The sequence below is a fragment of the Dermacentor silvarum genome, chromosome 3 (genome assembly GCF_013339745.2).
Source record: "Dermacentor silvarum isolate Dsil-2018 chromosome 3, BIME_Dsil_1.4, whole genome shotgun sequence".
Lineage (NCBI taxonomy): Eukaryota > Metazoa > Arthropoda > Arachnida > Ixodida > Ixodidae > Dermacentor > Dermacentor silvarum.
Window position 1 is genome coordinate 139137970 of NC_051156.1, and position 19900 is coordinate 139157869.

General features: G+C 46.4%; 1 protein-coding gene across 1 annotated transcript in view; it reads right to left on the reverse strand.

The window, feature by feature from the left end:
• Window positions 1-2612: 2612 nt before the first annotated feature.
• The window catches only part of LOC119445826 (chondroadherin-like protein), a 128684-nt gene continuing 111396 nt past the window's right edge, over window positions 2613-19900 (reverse strand). The window contains exons 5-9 of the mRNA XM_037710119.2: window positions 18919-19137; window positions 16892-17141; window positions 14594-14774; window positions 6278-6417; window positions 2613-4495 (exon numbers count right to left, since the gene is read on the reverse strand). Coding sequence (XP_037566047.1) covers window positions 4227-4495; window positions 6278-6417; window positions 14594-14774; window positions 16892-17141; window positions 18919-19137 — 1059 coding nt within the window. The 3' untranslated portion in view covers window positions 2613-4226. The remainder of the gene's footprint in view (window positions 4496-6277; window positions 6418-14593; window positions 14775-16891; window positions 17142-18918; window positions 19138-19900) is intronic.

Consider the following 19900-nt stretch of genomic DNA (forward strand, 5'->3'; position numbering starts at 1 on the left):
TATCAATCCTGCCGCGCTCACCATATGAACAACTCTTCAAGCCCAGAGCATATCTCAGAATGTTGGCCGGAAAAAGTGGTCATGTCACTTTTGAGTGGCTACCCGGCCACAGCGCCGTCATGCGTAAGTACTACACTAATGACGCGCTGCCCAATCAATTCAGAAAGAAGGAACGCATAAACTGACCGCGTTTTTCGGTACTGATATAACTAGAATGCCGTGTGTCTGCACGAAACATCAAAATTTGTTAGGTACCTAAGTTGGATTTAAGTACCTAACTTGGCTCTGCCTTCTAATTTCCTTTCGGGTCTGCCAACGCGAGTAAACCTTTCCTTGTCGTCTGTGGCTGTAATCAGCTTTCACGAAGCTCATTCAATACTGGCGTGGCATAAACGCTTCGTGTGATAGCTGCGGCTGGTAGAAGATCCCAAGCACATTCGTTTCGGTGTGTCCCCGGTATAATTTGCACGTGCGAATGTTCGCGACCGTGCTACCTTGTTTTGAGGATCGGTCACATTCGGAACTGCCCCTTACGGAATACCGACCTGAGTAGTCGCAGCAGACGGTAATGTTACACTTAGTAATGGCAACAGACTTCTACAAACGGCTGCAGTGCTGACTGGTGTTGACTAGTGCGCACGCCCGTACACGTGCGTACGTACACGCTGTCTATCCTCAATGGCCTTCTTATGCTTCTGCCTTCTCCTCGGCAACACCAAGCGTAGGGTAGCAAACCGGATTTTAAAGCGTTGGATTTTCTGAATCGCTGCTCTGTTTCGCGACGTTTGCACGGTCCGCAGCGAGAGAGGTGAGAGAGGCGCCGAAAGGTGATGCCATTCGCCGAAGCGCACGTGGTGCGAGAGGAGTGTTCGGTGGCGGGACAAGAAGCTCAGTTTCCTGTTGCACCACCAGGTGGTGTTGGCCACAGCGCATCACGGTATTAAGGAGACGTATCAGGAGAAGTATACAAAAATGCTAGAACGAAAAGCGTGTGTAGCATACCTGATTAACTCAAGCAGGCTAGGTGACTATTTGTCACCACCCCGTTTCAACGGGGATGGCAATAAATCATCACCACCATCACGGGCGCCAAAACCAACCAATCGCGCCCACAGTATTGTGCAAGTTGTACCGCGTCGCGGTCGCGCCTGGACTTTCCTTCGTGAGTCGGTGGCGGAGCGGCCATTTGCCGCCACCTCACCCTAACGAAATGGTGTACATGGCATCGGGAGAGACGCCGGCGTTTCCTCGCTCACCGCGCACCTGCGCGCCGAGATGCGCCTGTGTATTCTTACAAAGCCAGCGATCATTCAAACACCGCATTGGAGCGAATTAGCTTTATCGAGAACGCTATAAAATATAATTTGCACTGAAATGTGATGGAAGACGTAGGACCTTCAGATCCCTGAACGGTTAGGCGAGCTCGAGTGAAAACTTCTCGCCTTTACAACAGCTAACGTTTAAACATTTGCGTTAACAGTCATACCGATCCGGCGACCTTGTTATGTTCTGGTTGACTTCCCATGCCTTTGGGATATGTTTGATTGCTCACGCTCTTTTTTTCCCTCAGGCCACGTAACTACAACAGTTCAAAGGCTTACAATCCGAAGTTTTGTTTAGAGTACAATAACAATACTAAAAGTACTCACTTGTATTGTTCACCGAGGTGAGCCACTCAGCCATATTCGTTAAATGTATTCCAGTGATAGTACAGTACACGAGATGACAAGCCAGTAACGTGTTGTTAGAATTGGGATGAATCCAACACATGCTAGTGTGTAAATACCTGGTACATATCTATCGAATAAGGTTGACTCAAGGTATGCTGACTTCACTTACTTTCTGTACCATGCATGTCTCTTTGTGTTTCACAACTATTTACTACCTTGAACGACACCTAATGTTGCCATTGCACAGTATAGGGTGCTCCAGGCTATAGCATCTCATAGAATCTGCACTACTCGAATTTATTCAAATCATCAAAAGCATAACTGATCTCTATAACAGCTAAGCCTAAGCGTCTTCGGGGCTAACAGAGTGTTAGCTCAACAAAGTTCAAATCCAGGTCATTCCGTATCCGCATTAAATTACCCTTATCGTGATGTCATCTTCTGCTCACCTAGGTGAGCGTAGTGATTACACTTATTCAAATTCTTGTGTTTCAAAATAAAACATTCTTCTCTCCGAATACAACGGTCAAGTAAAATGAATTTGCATTGCTTGTCGGCAAAATAATGGTACATACTCGTTAAGGACGATGAACAAGACATCCTTGCGCAGAACGCTTGCCTAATAGCATACGTATATTACCCATGGTAATATCAAACTTTTCTGAAAGTTCCATCGCTCTTTTTCCAAGAGTCTAAGGAGCTGTCGAAAGCAGTTGAGTTTTCTTGCTGATCCATACATCGTGCCAACCTTTCATGGTGTTAAGTCACTCCCCGAAACTACCTGTTACTTTCAAGCTTTTCTCCCAAAGTATGGTCACGCCGTTTTTTCTATATATAAAAAATTGTCACTGCTTTGACTTCACTTTCCAAAATTAAGCTGCAACCTGTGCAGTCATTTGGATAAACAGAACCCAGTTCACTGTTGCAACGCCGAGACACTGATATTGCAACATTTTATTCGGTGCCACTGCACGAAGCCATGTTGTTGTAACAGGGAAAGAGCAGAAAAAAACAATAATAGGAAAAAATGCGACAACAAAGAGCACGATGTCGATACTCTGCACGCGTGCAAACAGCTCCCCTTAGGACAACACCTGCACGTGTCCTCTCGCTCGTAAAAACAGACCCTTTCCTTGCGTTCGAAAACAACTATCTGCAGATGGCAGCACTCTCAGTAAAACTCTTCTCGGACTCAAAACTGCGCCACATCTTTGCCGCGGTGCGGAGCAAAACGTGCAAAAAACTGCGCGATGTTCGCGTTAATGAGCTCCTTTCAACTGTTCATTGCACAAAGCACCAGCTCGGGCTACCACGTGGCCTGTCGTCCTCATGTAATCTGTCTGTTCTACTCACAATTCATTTACGACACCTCTCAAGAGTCTTACACGAGCACATGGGTCGCCGTACCACACATTGAAGTGCCAGCTTGGAGAAGTCCGTTGGGCTTACTCGTCGGTAGAAAGACACGCGCACGTGGCATTTTCTTGTCCTTTCTACAAGAAAGCGCACCGGCATAAACGACGGGATGGCCGAATGGTGAAGCGCACGTAATGCCCCTTCGTCGTCGAAGCTACCACCCGTGAACAAACAACACAACAGCTTGGGAGAAAGGTGTCGCTGTACGGTCGTGCACGAAGAATATATTCAAACAACTCGGGTGGGATGACGAACTTGACTGGCGAAGCACACGCACTTGGGCTCACACAGACACGCACACAGCACACACACGCCCACAGCGCAATTGGTAGCAGAAGGACGCTTAGGCCTAGCGCGAGCGCTAGGCCTAATCTCTAGCTTACGCTTAGCGCCCGACCACGGCATTTTTTTTTAGTAGACGCAGTGCCGAGCTGCTGGCTGTCACGGGAGCTGGTTCGACCGACCACTCACAGCACGAGAGACGAACGCGCACACAGCCGGGGCACACCAGTTCTGGCGTTCGCACTCACATGCCCCATCCCATCTCGCCAGCCGCGAAGTTTCATATCAACAGAAAAGGAACGCTTCTCATGAGTTCTCTTGCGATTGTTTGAGTCGAGTTTACTCCAAAACCACCATTGATATAGCCATCATGAAGAACCAATTATTCTTTCCCATCCACACGAACTGGCACCAATCTGTCATCTCCTAATTCCTCCACTCAATACCACACTTATTTTTAACGATTGTGATAACCGGAACTTCCATGGCCTATTTTCTCGGGATCTCATCAACATCACCCAACCTAGTATACCAGCCTAGTGATTCGAAAGAAGATGCCGAATCTTCATTTATATAATTGTGGTATTCTTTCAATCAATCTCATGGGGTTCATTGACCTTGAAACCGGAATGAGCTGTTTGCAACTTCATCCCGTAGCGCTAGCTATGCTTTAAGCAATGCTTAAGAATAGCCACCTTAGCTATGCTTTAAGAATGTGTTTTGCTGCACATTAGGTTCCCATAAGCCCACGGCCCAAACTATTACTTCTATTTGTTTTATTTTCTATTACGAGAGTGTGGCAGCAAGTTCGCAGATGGCGAGATGGGTGAGGGTCTTGCGCGACGAGGTGCGCCGACCTCAGGAGGCGAAGGCACCGTGGAGCAGGGCCAATGCGGCCAGCGCAGTCCTCAGAAGCAGAGAGGCGTATAGAAGGTGGTCGCCTCCCGGACGCAGCAGCGAGGCCGGCGCGGCGCACTGCATGCCGGGCAGTTCGACGAGCGCCGTGCTCGCGTGTTCCTCGGGCGAGGCGCAGCGCGTCTCTCGGGGCTGGTTCACCACGATGTTGCTCTGGCCCTTTAGCAGTAGCCGCAGCCAGCTCAGCTCGCAGTCGCAGTGGAACGGGTTGTCTGCACGTCAGTAGGTCGGTGGGACAGGAGCATTACATTATCGGTGGGTCAGCATACGTTGAACAACGCAAGGGTAACATAAGGGAGATTTGCAGCTTTGCATGCTCATCTCGGAACAAGACATGATCAATTTATCTATTTTTCCATTGACCAATTTTTGTCATTGTTAACCAGTGAAACAGCACAGAAAAAAAGAATCGACTTTGCCCTGCCATAGGCTAGCCGCCTGGTTAGCGCAGATGCCGTGGTTGAACGCGGTTAAACCAAATTTGTCGAGCGATAGCTCGGTTTTGATTGCTTTGGGAAAGGACGAGACCATTGTTTGTAGCAGTAACTACTGCATCTACAAATGTACCACTGACAACACACAGACGCTACTCGGCCCTGTCGACGCTCCCGGCGCGAACCGGCAGTGAACTTGGATGTAGCCAGTCCCTCTGGCGGTGGTGGCACGAAGGACTGACCATGAGCCACTGTTCGTTACCACTCCACAACGCATTAGGCAGGCTAAGTCCCAGTTTGACCTTGGCTGAGCTTGATTGAAGGTCAGATTTACGGAACCAGGCGTATTGTCGGTTTGTACCTGGAGTAGTAGGGCTATCTCTCTAAAACACACTGCCACTAAATGTACCCCAACATGGCACCTTTCTCGGGGGCTCATATCACCTACAGACCCGATGGCCTCCCCGAGCGTGGATATTGTACCTACATTTTAATGCACTCCTCTCCTAAACGCTTGAAATTATGATGGTTGGCGCAGTTCCATCTTTTTGTGTCCTAGCGTAAGGAAGCAACTGGGACAACAACAAATACAATGGAGTGAGACTAAACAGGTGAAGCGCTTAACCTGATTTGTCTCGTTACGTTGTGTTCGTCCTTGACCTAGTTTCCTCTTGAGAGGGCAAGAAAGATTGAAAGATTCTCCTATATCCCGAACTCTGGCGAGGCTTTCTTGATGTAGAAGACGAAGGCCAACCTAAGCTTGGGGGCAAATATTTAAATCTTCAACAAAGACATTTACCCCACCACTATAAAGCAGAGTGACTTCCCGACAATTGCTACTATTGCGATTGAATCCCTCTGAGTGCCCATGTGGCCATTATTTACTTACGCAGGCTCTGTGTGAGTCTCCTAGTCTCTGACACAAGGACGCCGTTACACGTCTATTAAGCTGAAACACATGGATATTCATTTGCAATATCTTTACATTAAAGTTTGGTTAATATCAGAAATGAAGGTTGCAGAGGCTTTCACGCTGCGAAATTGCATCCTCGATAACGGTTTCCCACAAGATACTCCGGAGTCCGAACTCTTTCGACTCGATTTCCCTGCTGACAAAAGATCAGATTATTTATTGAGAGAACAAGGTCAAGCAGCGAATTGTGCCGTGTAGATCCGAACATTCCGTAAAGTTAGGTGACAACTGTATTAATCTTTCAGCTTTCCGCAGTAAATTTCGGTCGAACCGAGGAGACAAGCTGTAGCGTCTTATACATCAGTGACTACAAATGAAGTTACCGTTCGTTTTTTGATAACCTCGTGCGTCGCACAAGAAACCTTAATCTAACAACGTTAACATGTCCCGTGCCGTCACCACAACCTAATTTTTCTTCTCAATGCCACCCAAAATGTATTCACTTCATCGTTAACTTCACAAAGTTGAGTATATAAAACATAATTTCATTAAAATGATGTAACGTAATAGGTATTTCTGTAACCTATAGAATTTCGAACGCTGTGCAAGGTTGAAGTTGCCAAAAAGAAATTGTTGCCGTGTCATACCATGAACGTCGAGTATGGACAGCGTGCCCAGCAGGGGCTTGAACACGTCGTACGTGAGGGTGACGATCTCGTTCGAGTGCAGATATAGCCACTCTAGCGAATTCATCTCGTCAAAGGCACCGGCCTCGATGTAATGCACCCTGTAAACATTAAAAAATAGGTAACAGTCGTAAACACGTTTCCAAGCAACGTGGTCCTATACGGTTTACGGAAAGTGCGGATCAGCCGCACATACATCCCGAGCAAGATTATTATTACTCATGAAATAACACAAGTTCACTCTCTCTTGCACAACCAACTAAAAGGAATTAGGCGCAAAAGCCGACTTCAGCGAGTGCCTAAAGCACATGAAGTACTGAAGACGTATTCTTCGCAGAAGCCGTTGCGCCCAACATTATCGCTGAATTCATAAGCTTGCTAGGCCACTTGCAGGACTGGATGTTGTTCACGAGGAACGGCACCGAACTCTTTTTACATACGCATGTTTATTCATACCTAATGGCCTTGAAGTACTCGGAAACTGGAAAGAAGCGTATTGGTCTATACGTCAGTCTTAGCTTTTATGTAGGTGAGTGAGTGACTGAGTGAGTGAACATTATTCGGTCCACAATCGACGCGAATACAGGTAGGTAAAAAAATGAGACCATCACATTTCTTTTCATGGGTTGGTGAATCAATATTTTGAATATGTGTACCATAAAAAGACTCATTTTTTTCTCTAACGTGTTCACTACATTTTCATGGAAACTTAAAACGGCACTAGCATTCAAGAATGTGCAAATACAAGTGTCTGCAGTGGATACCCGCCATCTACTTTGGACGTGCGTTGGGGGTGAGACAGCCGGCGAAAGTGTACTTGGAGTTATGAAATTGAACAGTGACCAATGTGATGACAATGACCGCTTGATTATGGACAGCACATTCTATACGTCACTTTTGCAGTATCTGCATGAAACGGTCCTGCATGCTTATATTTAGTTTTATACAGAACTTATGCCGGCAGGCAGCTCAAGCGAATTAAAAAAAAAACGTTAAATCCAATCAACGCTACTCGTATTGTAGCAGTATGGTATCTCTCTCTCAAAATATAACGCGTCGCGTATAGAACCAAGCAGATTTTATCATCATGGCTTCGGTAATGCTGTTCACTTTTGATTGTATTTAGAAGTTTAGTCATTATAATCATCTTTAAGATATACTATTGATTGTTACTTGTAGGATTTATACAAAGGCGTTTCAGAAAACCAGTAACACAAACACCGCTCCACCATTTCCGAAATCGTTTTCATGACCACTCTCATAGCGCATCTGTATTCCTGCTATATTCCTTACACATGAGAAGACTGCTTTCTTTAAGGCCTCAGTTAAGGATATCAGTGATCTTTGGCGCTATGATGCGGCGGTACTTTACTCAATGCAGCTACAAGTCAATAATATCTTAAACTTTTTTTATTTATTCTTCTAGTAAACACTATAGAAACGCGCTCCTGGGCTAAACGCTGCCGCAAGAAGCTTGACTGGACCCAAGAGGCATTGTAAATGACAGCGCAATAACAGCAGGTAGATTGTAACGTACATAATTAGCGCTAAACAAATTAAAGCAGTTCAAAACGTACTACAACAGTGATCAAAGTGGAAAAAGATTCATTTCAACATTTTACATACGCAAGCCTCTTGACAGGAAAATTGACATGCAATGAAGAAATAGACAGCATTCAAGTATAGTCTGATACAGATCAAGAAAACAATAAAACGTGGTCATAGAATAAGCACCGTTATACATGAATATACGAGTATATGTTTTTAAGTGAACACAATACATCTTGAATTCTCCGGGAGACAAGTTGGTAGGGCGAACATAATTGTTAAGGATTTTTGGGAGGACCCGCTGAGTCGTCCCTATTAAAAATGCCTATATGCCCTATATAAGATATATGGGTTTATACAGTCACATGGCGGTTTTCAGGGAAGATTTCATGTGATCACGTAAGATTATTTGATACGGGGCATACGGGTGCCTACGGCTTTTTAAATAGAGAGGACACAATAGAGCAACTGTTCATTTCGACATAGAGTCACAAACACACCTGTCAGTGAATCTCTGTTTCATGCTTATGACGAATACGTTTAGTGCGACAAGTGATTCTGTGCCCCATAACTTTCTGGCAGCTCCGTGAATGAACAGAGAGACGCGATAATGACAGGATCTGGAGAGCACAATCAAAATACAAAAAGCGGTATCCGATCCTTTGAGATTGTAACCGCTTAGTGCATACTAGTGCAGCATCTCTCGAAAGTTTGTCGATCAATGGGAAGCAATAAAAATGAATGATATTGGTAAACATGCTTTTGTAAACTGTAAAATTGTGAATAGGATGTGTTCTTCCCGCTATTTGTTCTAATTTCAGTGCAATGTTGCAAGCACCCGCTTATCATTATACATTTTCTACTATACATTTTCTACTATGCATTTTCTACTACATTTTCTACTATATTTTCTACTATGCAAAAGCACAAATACAGCGTTAAAAGCTTTCTCGAGCATTTCAAGAAAGAACCTCGCTTGCCTCAGTCTCCCGTTTTTTCCTCGTCAAACATCTTCCCTTTCCTCTAGGATACACAGCAACCGTAAAGTAGCGTGTGCTTCCTGAGTACCTCTCGAAATCAATTCGACTTTTCTCTGTGCTGTCTCAGAGAGCACGGTAGAACAAAGGGCGGACCAGGGGCGCAGAACAAAGGCAGCGAGCAGGACTTCCGATTCTCTCCAGATGGGAGCGCCCACGCCTTCAGTTGTTCCCGTCAAAGAAGGGAGTACGGAGACAGCTGTAAATGACCAGTCGAGAGAACAAACACAAGGGCGTCGGTCATCCGCTGAAAGAAAAAAAAATACCAAAAACAAAAGCTTGCACGAAACGCCCATTCACTAACGGTGGCGCGGAGATCATCGCAGGAAAGCTAAGGAGCGGCCACCGAGGCGGAAGAAATGGGACGCGCAATGTGCGCGAAGCAATGTGCGCGAAACACAAAACGAGAAATGCCGGTCAGAAAAAAAATAAACAACAAACCCAAGGAATCACGAAGAGGTGGAGAACAGCCACTGAGCCTGGCAAAGGGAGAACTCAACCGGAAGTGTGCGAGGCAGTGCAACGTACACGCTTTACTGCGCGAACAGAAAAAAGGCGGGAAGAAATGTTCCAGACACATGCGAGACAAAGGAATGTTTCAGTAGCAGCGGAAACCGTACTGGGAGTTTGTTTTAGTTTAAAGAAATAAGCAAGAAGGACTGGTACTCGCCTCGGGGTGTTAAGGATAACAAAAAGCGTGAAGTTGAGGGAGATGGAGTCAACGTTAACTACGCCCACGAGGAACAAAGGCACGGCAGGAACGTACTCAACGTTATCCAGTACAGTTAGGATGACAGTTTCTCGGCTGATTGTCTTACGATAGGCACAACGCGGAATGAAATGACAGGAAAAGAATATTCCACTGGCTGCTTCATTTAACGCTGATAATCGGAAGTTTGCGTTACCTACATGCGATAACCCATTAGTTATATGCTGTATAGGTTTTTTCGCCTCTTCATTCGTCCCTTAAATTTAAGTGTATATAACGCCGGGCGAAAAGAACTGGCTATATTGCTTTGTTTTATACGTTAAGCGACGAAATGTGCAAATGTTTTTTAGCTTAACTCAAACATCAAAAGTTTCACAGCGATCTCACTAACACGTCTACGAAAGTATAACCTCTTCGAATGTTATGAAGCACAGTGTGATCACCCGTGTTCTGAGGTTCCTTACCAATCAGATAATGATTTAATATATTCAAGAGTTCAGCAGGAACCCTTTAGGAGTTTCACCGGAAGCTACCCATGCTCTGCCAACACCTCGCAACGTTTCAACCTGGTGTTCCTGTTCGCCTGTTCCTGTTCGCCTGTTTAAAGTTGCCCCTGCACGCACCGAAGACAGCATAAACAGAGAACGGACGCAGAAAAGCAATTATGAGCTCTTAAACGCTCACTCTGTGAAGTAAACTAAACATAACCGGCGCAGCGACGCGGCAGCAGTAAAGCCGATACGAAAAGCGCTTATATCAGCCGCAAATGCAACGGCCGGTCGAGCTCAGAGAACAATGAAATACCGGCCTGTAATCGCGCGCTGCATCCGCTACAGCCTGCGGTGAAAGATGCATTAGCATCGACCCCGCCACATCAGCCTGGAAGCGCGGCGTGAAAAGAAAAATCCTGAGGATGGCGTTTTCTCCGCTCGACTGCGCCCTACTAAGAAGCAAGCCCATGGCCGTGTCGGTCCTGTGTTGCGTACGAGAAAAACAAAGAAGACAACACGCTTGCTTGCCCATTGTTTACTTATAAAAGCATGCTGGGGTGAAATGACGAAGTATGAATGAAAAATGACAAGGATGAAGGGGGAAGGATGGCGAATTGTATTTCGCGTGCACTACTGCTGATAATGTGACACCTTCCCCAACAAAGGGCAACATGCAGCGCCAGTTACTGGAAATTTGGGCTTGTTAGTACATGGGGGGATCACCGGGCTGTATAGTGCAGAGGGAACTATCACGAACAGTACAAGACGACACACAAAGCGGGAACTACCAGCTGAGGTTTGTTTTTCCAGAGTATAATTTTAAACGCTCGCACAAAGTCACCACGCATGCGCAAATGATTGTCTCCTAAGAAAAACAATTTTCCTACTGGAAAGGTTAACAGATGGGGTGCTTATGCACTAAGGACCTAATCTCAAAATATTTTCCGGCTCAATGACTTCGCTTGTAAGATTGTCATGCTTGAAGCTTACAATGATGAATGCCCTGAAGGGAACAATGGTTGACATCTTGAGGATTTACAAGCAATATCGAGCCACCCATCACGTGGTTTTTTGAGATTGTTATCGTGTTCTCTAAGTCTATCATTAAGGCACCTGCCCGTTTGCCCAACATACATCTTACCGCAAAGGGTTTCTATAAACGACATTGCTAGTGCAAGGAACGAAGGCAATTTTGTGTTTCTTTTCACACTACTTAGACCTCCTATCGCCGTACTTACGATGGCAGAGTGCAAAAGTTTCCGTGGGACTGAAAAAGCTACTTTTCTTTTCGTTCAGCTACTTTTGTTTTTCAGATTACGGGATATCTTGTAGGTATAGCTTAAATGAAATGCACACGTCCAGAAAATCGTGGTATTACAAAGTGCATTGAATTGAACTCACCTTCGCGGCAAAAAATTAGCATTATGCCACATCATATGACAGATATCGCATAATCAAAACGGAGCTTGGGGTGATATCTCTACACAATGACAAAATCACATTGTGGCAGATGACTTTCAAGCTGCTAATAAACGGGCTTGATATACATTAGTTACAGCACTTGTTAAAAGCTACTGTCACTACAGAAGATCACCTGGAAATATTTAGGGGCTCCTCAAGGCTGACACAAGATTATCCTATTGCATTTAAAATAGGTTTGGTTTTTCCTATTTTCTTGGCGCCAGACAGCGCACATTCGGCCGGTTCACTTGCTTTCATTTAGACATAAGCGAAGAAAAAAAAAGGAAATAGAACAGGACATGACAGCTTTGCCAGTCACACAACACAAACAGCCCAGATGCTTTGAAGCATAGCCTACAAACTTTGCCTATCGATATTGTGGGGATCGAGGTGCCTTCCCGCGCCTCGTCCCCCAGCTCGAGCGTGGCGCTTAGCTCGATCTCCGGGAACCGCCGCCGTAACGGCAACATGGCGGACATGGCGAGCGCGCTGGACCTACTTTTCTGCGCAAACCGTGCTTCTCCCCCCCCCCCCCCCCCCCGGGATTGGACTTGCCCCGCGAGAACCGGGACGCGCCCTGATTGGCCTCCCGCGCGGCGGCCGCCGGGCACACTCTCCACCCGAGCTCTCGTCCGCTGAGCGCCTTCCTCGCCGCGGCAGATGCTCACGGGCCCGCAACGAGGAGGTTACATGATACCTTTGTTCTCGCGACTTCTCGTTCTCGCACTTGGCGGACCGCTACCCGGTTAGCCCTAGCGTAGCGGGCGCGCGTACTCGATCGGTCTTGCGGTGAGCCTTGGCCCGTAAGCGCCTTGACTGTCGCACTGTGCTGTATCTTGGGCGAATAAACCCGTGTTTGTTGGCGATCTGACTCCGGCGCCTTCTCTGCGCAGTGTCGGAGAGTCGACGAACCCTGCCGTAGTGCCTTTGTGTGGTACGGACTGGAGGAGCGTCGTGCGCTTTCCTGACCGTCGCTCGTAGGGTAAGCCTCGTGCATACCCATCTCCACAATATGAAGCCACAAATACCAGGCGACGGACGAAAGTTATATCTAATACGCTCGGCATGTCGTAGATGTTTTTAGCTGCCAATGCTTTTTTTTTATATAGTCTGATGATATGGTGGGCAGTGGACGAAATATTGAAATAACGACAACCTGTTGGTCGTTGTGTTTCTTTACCATCGCTAACAAGAACATTCAGTTCACCAGCGAAGCCCCCTTCCCATACTCGCAGTATTCTAGTTAAATTCTTCCTTTGTGTCGAACATTCTAATTTCCTTGGTTCCGCTGCTTTCTACCACTACAGTGAACTCTCGGCATTTGCTTTTCACTCCAATTTCAATTCGACGTTCGCGAGGTCATATAAAAACACACCAAAGAAAGTTTTGTCGAGTCCCGCACAATGGAAACCCCGTGGGAACTACGTCGATGGAGATGGCGCAAAGCCTGAGAGGCATGGACGCGCCCCGAAAGATGGAGATAGGGAATACATTTATGGGCGCATAAAGAAACCATGATAACACAGAAAAAGAAAAAGGAAAAGCAATCAAAACGAAAGAATAGACAAGTTAAAACGAAGCACCGGGAAGTGGCGACATCGACGACAGCGTATATCGAAACAATAGTGGACAAAACGCGAAAACCCCGCTGGCTCATCTGAAACGTTTCTCTTTCGTCTTTCACTTTCTCGAAAGAAACGAACGTGGCATTTGAAGAAACGGTGGCATGCGTGTCAGGACAAAAAGTAAATGACTCAAAAAGAATAAGAAATCCCGAAGGAAGAAACAATAACCACTTCCCGCTTTCTTCCCTGGCCGGTACCCCAAGGGACCCTTGCGGTGATATAGATGGAGGAAAATACAGCCGACGCATTCGCCCGCAGCACCAAGAAACCTGTTTCTTGCATTTCTTTCGTTAGCTTCTCTTTCAATTTCTGTTTGTGTGTTTGCAGGTAGGTAGGTGTTTTCTACAAGGTACAAACATGAAGATGCCGAACCGTGCAAGGAAAAAGAAAACAGGCAGAGAGAAACAAGTGCGACCTGATAGTATCGTCGCTTGTCAGTTTCTTGTAGGAAATGTCGCACTCCTTTGAGTCGGCGTCTCCATTGGAGGGAAATAGCAGAACAGAGCGGCAGGATTTGCGCGAGGAAGGAGAGACAGGAAGAAGGGTTCTACTGAAGCACTCGGGAGAAAGTATAGGGCCGGCGAACCACCGGCGTCCTTATTTGAACACGTGTTCCCCGAAAGGATGAAGCCAGGGCGGAGGCGAGGCACAAAAAAAATGAAAAAGAAAGAAAGAAACCTGTAAATAACAATTGGAGCACACACTGAAGTCTTGACAGCCCAGGACCGCAATTGGAAGCGAAAGCTCTGTGGCGCCATTAAGTATTCAGTTGCCACTCTAGCACGTGGCACGGGCAAAAACACACATAATAGTGACCGGCTCTGTTTGTTTGACTCTTACGCAATTGCTAACACTCGCGGCTATAGCGTCGAGAAAATCAAGCTGGTAGATGTAGCCCAAAGAAACGCACAATAGAGAGAAACTCAAATGTATGAGAAATTAGAAACAAAGCTGAAAAATAAAAGCATGCACGTATTTGAAAGCAATAAGAAAACAGGGTATAGGCAAAAATGCGCATACGCCATCCGTTTCTGACGGATCTTTTGTCCGCTTTTCGTAGGATTTATTGATGTTACTCGGTGCTGGAATTTACTTCTGTTGCAACAAAATCTAACTCCCTCAAACGTTGACATACACGTTTCTTAAGCTTTTTTTTTTTCAACGTTGCCTTCTGCATATAGAAGTTACAGTTGCCAGTGAAGCCTAACTCTCAACTATGCATACATTTATGTCTTACAATCGCTAGAGCCTCTCTAGAATTCCAAGAAATACAGTTTGTACTACACCGCATAACTGCTACATTGCATACAATTAATTCTCGGCTTGACAGGTTAATATGCGGAGATTTTTATATTCTTTCAAATTTTTCAACATTTCAGAAAGCTTTCGCGGTCTAACTTGCTTACCTGTTCTTTTGAAGGTACAGGAACTTGAGCGAGGCACCGAATCCTGCAAACGCGTCACTCGCAATGGCCGAAATGTTGTTTCCACGGAGGTCGAGCTCCCGCAGAGCGGTCAGATTCTGCAGGGCTTCACTAGGAACCTCGGCCAGGAAGTTATTACCAAGTTTCAACCATTCCATGGTCGCTGCGCCAGGGTCAGATAGGGAAGGTAGGAATAGGGAGAGGGGGGAGCACATGATTAGGGGTTACCGCTTCCCTTAACACAATGGCACCAGGCTACGAATTGGTCCCCTAGCGAAAAAACGTACAGTTGTGATATTGCTCTCTGTGCTTAAAGGCCGGAGAGACCATTTCATTCCACTGGTTCATTCCACGCACCGGAAGCATCAAATATGCTAACTATCACAGTACGGCATTATTTTTCAATTGCGATAGTATTGGTCAACATCAATCAGTTTTATCCTCAATGACGAAGGCTTCTCCAAGCGGTCTCCATTACCCTTTCTCGCAACTAGCTGATTCTATCGTATGTCTTCAAATTTCTAAATTCCATCATAGGGCCTTATTTTCTGCCGTCCTCGACTGCCGTTTGCTTTGCCCTTGCACCTATTATACAATTCCAATAAACCATCAGGTATTGCCATCTATATGAGAGACCACTGGTGGCATGATCAAGGTTGCCTCATCTCCTAAGGATGCACTTTTATAGGCTTAAAGGGATACGGACAAAAAAGTTGGCGGGTGGATTTTTGCGTCGGAACAACAAGCTGCTTTGAAAAAAAGAACGAGAAACATGTTTTTTTTTTTTTGCGGTTTTCTGTGGCACCTTGCCTCCAAGCGGCCGCCGCAAGAAGCTGAAATTTGACATCATAACACCCACCCATGGCCAAGGTCGACCACAGCTGTCGCAGTGTTTCCAGGGGTGTCGGTCCCTTGCAGCGTTTGTTTAACCCCTTTCGGCGATCTTCGCACGTGGTTTGTCTGAAACACTATCCCCGTCGGCGCTCCACGCAGGTGGTGCGTCTTACATGAAGCTTCCCGCGGTCGTCGCTCGGTATTGACGCGTTCGTTGCGGCGGAAGGAAATGCCCAGACATTGCTGTTATAACGGCATCGTCGGTCGTGACACGCCGTCGCACACGTTTCCCAGAGACGAGAAGGTGCGTAAGCTTTGGATACCTGCCTATTAAAGAGCTTTAGCTTGGGGCCGTATTCTGAAACGTTCCCCCAGGCGAAATTTCTTTTTTCGCTTTCAGGGTGCGCGCTGATTGGGTGGTTGAGCAAAATTGAATGACGTCGGACTCCACCACCCAATCAGCTCATCCAATTTTGTTAAAACAGCCAATCAGCGCACGCCTGAAAGCGAAAAAAGAAATTTTGCCTAGGGGAACGTTTCAAAATACGGCCCGGTAATCGGGTAAACGCGGGCGCTGGGGCGTTCGGGCGGAACCGTAAACGTGAGCGGCCCCGTATGGTGCTGCCACCTGGTGGCGCAGAGCTCAAACAGACAAAAACAGCTAATTTTGCAGTAACCAAGCGTATTCTACTTCACTGCTGGTGTAAATCTTAGGCAGCTACACGATTACCCCACTGCCGAAAACTTACACCAGAAAATAACCGATAATTCTTGCATAAGTGTCTGGTGCAGAGCGAAATCTTCGCGCTACGGTTTGCGAAAACCTGACCGGCACTTCCACGGCCGCCTGCTCTTCGTCGCTTGACGCGCAAGGCTCGTAACCGTAAGCGGTAATATTTCTTGCCAAGTTGGAATGGTCCTCGTCTTCAGACGTGTACTCATCGCTGGTAGACACACCAGAACTCGAATCCATGCTCGCGATGGCGGCGTCGGCGCGCTTCGAATGACCACGGCCGGCCGGCTGGCTATCCGACGAGGATGTCATGACGTCAAGCCTTCCAACTCCTGCGGGTCGGGCGGCGAGGCGCGCGCTCACAAAAACGCCAAAAATAAAACCATCGGCTCAAAAATGAGCTAAGTGACTACTTCTTTTCGGTGTAATCACACACTCAGGATACATTTTCAGCATTTTCGAAAAATGTTCAATTGTTTGTCCGTATCCCTTTAAACTTTTAAATCTACAATCCGTACTCGACAGTTGACGCTGAGGGGACTGCGTATTAACTTCTCGCTGGATCTTTAACGTGTGCCCCCCTCCCGGCACACCAGCATTTTTACGTTCAACACCCATAGGAATTCGGCACGCGGAACCGCATGGTAATAAAACCGGCCTCAAACGCACGTTCAACAGCAAAAGAAAGTTTCCTGCGCGCAGCAGCTGCTCACCATGGACTCCTAGGAATGCATCCGGGTGGATGTCTACGAGTCCGTTCCTCTCCAGCTCTAGCGAAACGAGCGACCCAAGCCGTGCGAACGCAGCCTCCGGCAACGTTTGAATGCGGTTGTCGGCCAGATTGAGAATGTCTAGCGCCCTTCCTTCCAACGGGAACCGGTCAGGCAGCAGCTCATCAATGCGGTTCTCGTGCAGCAAGAGCTGCTGCAGCACAGCAACTCCTTGCAGTGACTCCGAGGGAACCTAACATACACAGAGAAAGATCACAATTCCATGTTCCTACTCCTGCTTACTCAATATCATCAGGACCATCGCAACATCATGGCAGAATGGGAAAGTTCATTGAAAGTTCTCCAAGCAGGAGAAATACATGAGCTGTATCGGCTTAGTGCACAAGAGCTGCGCGTAAGGCTTAACAAACTTGGAAGAAGCTAGCACACTACACGAAATTGCTTCCCTGTTGCAACATATAGCAGAATTTTTAAATGGAAACGGAGAAAGAGAAGAGGCACTCTGGGCGAACATTCGCAAAATGACTAACAACGCTTTGTGAGCGCTCAATGTCGCAGAAAATCCGGCGGGGCACCGGTGTAAGCGCCGGCCTCGTTGGCGGAAATAATCATGCCAAACCACATCATCCCGAACCCGGGCACGCCCTTCGCGTGGCGCCAGACGTTAGTGAACAAAAATCGAATTTCTCATAGTAAAATGGGTCAGAAAAATCTTACGTAAAGTACGACTTAACCACAACCTACAGACGTGATAGCGACGATTTGTAATTTTATTATTCGAGAAAAAAGCCTGGTGAAAAGCCAGGGATCTTTGAATGGCTATCGCGTTCTTAAAGGCGAAGCTTAAGCGTCCTCCATTTTTTTTTCTTCATTCTGTGCTCTTTTTGATGACACTGCGCTGTAGTGCACTGTGCACATATCATAGACTGAATAAGACCAGTAAAGGCGGATGACGGCTGAAAATAAATATCCTTGTCCCTTCAGTTGGGTGCATCAATTTCGCATGGACCAATCTGCTTGTTCGCAACAATGCAAATTTCTAAGCTAGACAGCTGTCCGTGCTATAAGCAGCCCTGTGGCTATCATGAGTGACTGGCGTACATTGCAAGCAGTCTCTACAATAGGATGAAAAGTTGGGCGAGGTGGCAGAACAACATTTTTAACAACAGCGCATACATGCAACGCACAATGACGCACAATGACCCGTGGTCGTCTTCATCTTTGTGTCTTGTATGTTTGTGCTGTTGCTAAAAAAACTATTATCGCAGCTCTGGCACAGCTGACTCAGAATAAAAGACAGCTGCTGGCGTGCCGTATATTCAGGGCGCACCTTGTCATTTCTGCAATCCACAACGTTCTTGGTTCGCGTTTAACAGAAGCCAAGTTGCTTTTACCTGTATCTACCCAAGATATCATTATGAACATGCTCCAATGGACGTTTCCATTTGTCTTTCATCTGCCGTATAACAACGAGAACAGGGGCCACATTCAGAAAGCATTCCTTTCGTAAGTTCGCTTTGCTATTTGCTGGCGGCCTTCGCTAATGATATGTCTAGCATTCGGATTGGCTAAACTTCTTTCTTACGAAAAATTCAAGCGTAAGAAGATTTTTGTGAATTCGGGTCCAGGTATTCAAAGAAGTCATGCTCCAGCAACTCCCTTGAATTGTCTAACGATGCGCCAGCAGCGATGATTGTTTGAATTTAGCGTAATGATAAAGACCATACGGTCGAGGGCGGCAAGGTCATAAAGGAAGCAACTATCTAAAAATGTTAAGAAAAGTTTGTTGCTGGCTGTGTGAGAAGTGTATCGTTCACATGCCCACAAATCAACTCAAAGAACTAAGAGGATGTTGTCTGCGAATACTGCCTACGACATAACTTTCTAGTCTCGTTATTTTCAAGATGCCTCGCATCTCTAAGCTTTTGGCAGTGGAACGTTAGTGAAGCCTGGAGCTACAGGTTTATTTTTCAATTTTTTACGTGAATGGAAATGTGCTTGCGAATGACCTGTGAAAGGAGATTTCCGCCCAGGTTGATGACTGTAAGGTTTCCGCCAACCCCTTGAAATGCCATGGCGTCAAGCGTGACGATGCGGTTGCCGAACAACGACAACCTCAGAAGAGACACCAGGCCACGAAATGCCCAGGCACCCACGCTGCGCATCCTGTTGTAACTCAAGTTCAGGGACACCAGGGATCGTAGGGCTTGCAGGGAATCCGTAGGGACCTGCAAGAAAGGAGAGTGGAAGCACATATAACGGCCTGTAACTTTCCTCTCTCATGGTTTGGTACGTAGTAACAAAGGTAATACCGATCTGAAAGCAGGCCAATGTTCCTTTTACGAGACCATGCCTTTAAAAAAATTATAACAATGGTGGCCGCGCTAATTGACGACGGTAGTATGTCGGTGTATTGACTATGCCATGTTCTCCCAGGTCCACTTTAAAGAACGCTTTGTTCGCAAAAGCTCTGCTGATCTGCGTGCGCTTCTACTAACATAATGATTGCCTTACACTTACCATTACGAACACTTCCAGCTTAAGATACCTTTTGTGAAAATACGAGAGATGATTCAGCACGCCTATTAGCCCGTGATTGCGCATACCGCACGAATCGCCACGTCTCTGCGAGTCACAGACCAGCGCGAAAAAAAAAGGGAAATAAAAAACATTAGAAACAGAATTTCAGCCGGTTTTTTTTTATTCCGGGGCTCAATCGCGATAGAGAAAGTAATCATGCAAACACAGGTTTAGTGCTACAGAAAGAAAACTGAACACGGTGCTAAACTGGCGTTGGGCAGCTTTTGCGCACGAGGCATGACATAATAGCACAGCCCGATAATTTACCGCGGAGGAGTACATCGGTCTTGCCTGGCGGAGATTCACCGTTTTGATATTGCTATAAGTGACGAAACGAGACGCAATGACAATGCACCAAAGCGGTAAAAAAATATTATTGTCAGAATCCACCAATATGAACACTTTCGTATC